Genomic DNA, 3,887 nt, shown 5'->3' with positions numbered 1-3,887 from the left:
AAGCGATGTGTGGATTGGGATAGTTTGAAGCTGATGAGGTGCGAGCTTTGCTGCTCACTTAGTGCTTTGATCGCTAAACTCTTTGGGAGATCTCTGGCTAGACCGACGGCGCCAAGTTCAAGCTGAGAAGGCCCGCGGTCTTGCTAACCCCACCACCCGGCCGTGGTCCCCGGCGATGAGGGCTCAGCCCTGGGGATAGGGACTTCTTGATAGCGGCCCCCCACGGCTTTTCCCAGGGAGGCTGGTCTCTCCCAAGGTGAGGTGCTGACGGCGGGGCTGGCAGGCCCTGCGATATGTTACGTTATCCCTCATCCCTGCCTCGGATTACCCCTGCGCCCCGACGGTGCGGGCCGGGCTGGGCAGTCTCGGGGCTGCCTTCGGGTATCTGGCCAATGCGGGACCCCGCGGCTGAAAAGGGGGTGGGTGAAACCGCGCTGTTATCGGCCCCATCAGGATCTTTAAACGCCCGTTTGCGGGGCTGGGCCTGCCCGTGCCCTGCCCGCCGGGGGAGAGGGGCAGGTTTGCACTTCAAGGGGGTCTCCCCGGCTCTGCAGACACGCTGGAGCCAGGGGCTGTAGACATTTGCCAGACGTGTGAACTTTCCTCCTCGCTGGGAGCTGTTATCTCTGCTCGATTCCCACTTTGATGTGGGTTCACACTTGCAAACGAGCCCACCCGGGACCAGAGCACCCATATAAGAGCGGGTCGAGCCCTACGGTCCTCCAGCCCCTCTCAACCATGAACCAGGCCGATCTCCCTTTGAAAGAGACCAAGCCTCACGGGGTCAGGCCCCACATCTGCTGCGCGCCCCCTCCCTGCGCCCCCACCTCTCTCGGCAGTACCCCCCTCCTGGTCAGAGCCGAGCCCCGACGGAGGGTGTCGCGGCCGAGCCAGCCCGCGGACAGCGAGCCCTGCGGGGCAGAGCGGGACCGAGACAGTCCTCGGGAGCACACCGACCTGTACCCGTCCGAGCTAGGTGGGTGAGGAAGGGACAGGAAGGGAGGAGAGAGGGGAGCGGGCGCGGGGGACACAAGGGACCTCGACTCCTGTCGATGCAACGGCCCGGCAGGACGAGGTGAGGTGGAGGCACCCCCCTCTCCTGGCGAAGAAGCCTCACTGCCACCCCTTCCCTCCTCCTTTGCAGCCCCCGACGGCGGCAGTCTGAGCGCCGATGAGTCTTCGGGCTACGAGAGCGAGAGCGCGGCCGGGGAGCGCATCGCGGTGGCTGTGCCCGGTGAGACCCGCGAGCGGCAGCGGCGGGCGCGGACCGCCTTCACCTCCGAGCAGGTCTGCCGGCTGGAGAAGACCTTTCAGCGTCAGAAGTACTTGGGAGCCTCGGAGCGGAGGAAGCTGGCGGCTTCATTGCAGCTCTCGGAGATCCAGGTGGGTCCTGGAGGAAGCGCATCCTTCCCGGTCCCGTCGAGCAGGGGCAGCCGGGCATCGGCCTTCCCTGCGCTGAGCAGACGTAGTGGTCAGTCTTCAGCTGAGTTTAGCAGGGGCTGTGGGAAGGGTAGTGGGATCCCTCGGGGATTAAGGAGTTAACACTCGGGGAACTTGGGCACTTTCTACCGGGGAGGTATCAGTGTTCCTACATTCCGTTTTTCTTAATAAGGTAAACTGCTGTCCTTGATGTGCAGTGATCTGTGGAAACTTCACAAAGCTTATATATGGTCTTAAAGACTCAAAGTCATAATTCCAAAATCGCTGAGTATGGACACATGCTCTATACCCCAAGATCCTCTGCCTTCAGTTAACTTATGCAAAACTATCACTGCAATTCTGTCTATTCAAGTGATGCAAAATGGGAAAAGCATCTGAGATACAGTTGTTCATAGTTTGCACTTTATTTTTAAGCAAAGTCTCTGATTTGTCTTCTCCATCCCCTACCCCGTTTTTCTTGTTGCTCAGATCAAGACTTGGTTTCAAAATCGGAGGATGAAACTGAAGAGGCAGATACAGGATCACCAGCAGAGCCTCGTGTCTCCAGTTCCACTCTACAGCTGTCCCACGGGAACCCCAACCACTTTGTTTCAGGATGGTCTCCACTACCCCTTTGCTCCGCAGCACCAGAGACTTCTGCCTTTTACCCCCGTGCCTGCTGTGCAGTTCAGCTTCTCCTTTCCCAGATATGATGCACAACAAAGCACCTACCGCTTTATGGCAAATGACCTGCCATACTACCATCAACCTTTTCTTCCTCATCCTTCCTTCCATCCAATTATTCAGAACACAATGGACAAGCAATGCCACCCTGTATATGCATTATAGTGAAAGTAAGAAGGCGCAGGCAAAGAAGAAAATTGTATGCTGCAATGTAATTTGTGGTCAGAATCTCTTGTCTGATTTGGAAGAGTATGTGTTTATTATTTTAAGTTAAATGTGAAAATTAATAATTTTATATTTGTACTAATTAGTATTAAAATTTATTGGATGTGATGCCACTCAGTAATTTTTTGTTTGATAGGCTATTATTTTTAACTATCAGTAATCTATCTTCATTCTACATATTAGTAAACTGAAAACAAGCAGCTGAAAGGGAACTGGAGGAGAAAAAGGTGCTTGCTTTTGTCAAACTCCTGTGGTGCACGGCAAAGCTATTAAGTTTAGTCTGAAGTGGGCATGTTAAGATTCCGGCTTTCACTGCACATCCCCAGTTTTCCATATATGTATATATAAAATCTGCACAGTTGTATGTGCCACCTCTATAAAAGTTGGACTTGTGCAATGTAAACAACTATGGACACCTAAACTCTGGTTTTGGGTAATGGGGAAGGGTTTAGATATTTTAATGCATCTGATCTAACTTTCCTACACTCATGCTGAGATATAGTCTGTGTGCTGCTGAGTGTGTTTGGGAACCTGAATCTTACCAGTTGCTTTTGGCTAAGTGCATCCTCCAGAAGGAAGAGGAAGGATAAACTGTTGGTGAGTTTCTCTTCTGAATATTAATAAACTTATTGCTTTGCCATTTCCATTCCCACTCCCATCTTCTACCTGGAAGCATCAGCTGTGTTAATCACAATTATTAATTAAGTCAGTGTGTCTTCGAACAGGAATTAAACACTTCAAGCCTTCAGTATAGAAGTTCTGTAATTACTAAAACAAGTACTTTGTAAACCACTTAGAAGCCTAATTGTGTTTGGGTTCATAGCTGTCTCATCTGAATGGGACTTTAACCTGCAAATTTGGTCTTTGATTTACCACTAAATGTCCATGATAATCGCATATTTTGAACCTTTTTTTTTTTTTTTTCAGTAAATCAAGCCCTTTAATAGAAGGTGTGAAATTATAGGCTGACCATTAATAGTCATGCTGCATCTTCCCTGCATTGTATAGTTTGTGTTCAAACATGCTGCCTTTTGCACAGCCAAGCTGCACCTCAGAGCAGTGCTGTCCTGCTGTGGCACTGAGGTTGGGAGACGGAAAAGTCCTTCAAGTGCCTCCCACCCTCCCGCTGGGTAGGAAAAGCAGGAGTGCTTGAGAGCAGATTCAGAGATAAGCTTGCTATAGCTGCTCTGGGATTGCTTTTTCACCAGAACTTAAAACACATCTTTTGATGAGACACAGGAGGCATAAATTTGTATGGAAGTATGTCCCCTCCTGTGTCTCAGTCTCCCTGTTGTCTACCAAGGACTGATTTCAACTTCGCTCTCTGTAGTTCCACAACACATCAATGGGAGGAGAGAGAGGGGAAGAAAGGAAGGCATGACACAAGGCTGTGGTAGGCCCTGTTTGCCAACTAGCTGCCTGCTTTTATTTTTTATGAGCAATCTGCATGGAAGGGAGGGTTTTTTGTGGTGGTGTGGGGTTTATTTTTTGTTTTGTGTGGCTCTCTCCCCATCTTGACAGTTGCGAAGTGGTTATGATGAGCAGGGAAGGAGAGATAA

The 3,887-nt window shown here is 50.7% G+C and overlaps 1 protein-coding gene across 1 annotated transcript; it reads left to right on the top strand.

The window, feature by feature from the left end:
- The first annotated feature begins 442 nt into the window (after window positions 1-442).
- On the top strand, window positions 443-3,026 carry LOC136104634 (homeobox protein vent1-like). Its single transcript, XM_065843749.2, has 3 exons — window positions 443-976; window positions 1,145-1,383; window positions 1,909-3,026. The coding sequence occupies exons 1-3, from the start codon at window positions 646-648 to the stop codon at window positions 2,266-2,268; spliced, it is 930 nt and encodes a 309-aa protein (XP_065699821.1). The 5' UTR covers window positions 443-645; the 3' UTR covers window positions 2,269-3,026.
- The last annotated feature ends 861 nt before the right edge of the window (window positions 3,027-3,887 follow it).

Source organism: Patagioenas fasciata, chromosome 8 (assembly GCF_037038585.1).
Source record: "Patagioenas fasciata isolate bPatFas1 chromosome 8, bPatFas1.hap1, whole genome shotgun sequence".
In the NCBI taxonomy this organism is placed as follows: domain Eukaryota; kingdom Metazoa; phylum Chordata; class Aves; order Columbiformes; family Columbidae; genus Patagioenas; species Patagioenas fasciata.
Note: the sequence above shows the minus strand (reverse complement) of the source record. Positions and strands in the feature narration are given on the sequence as shown.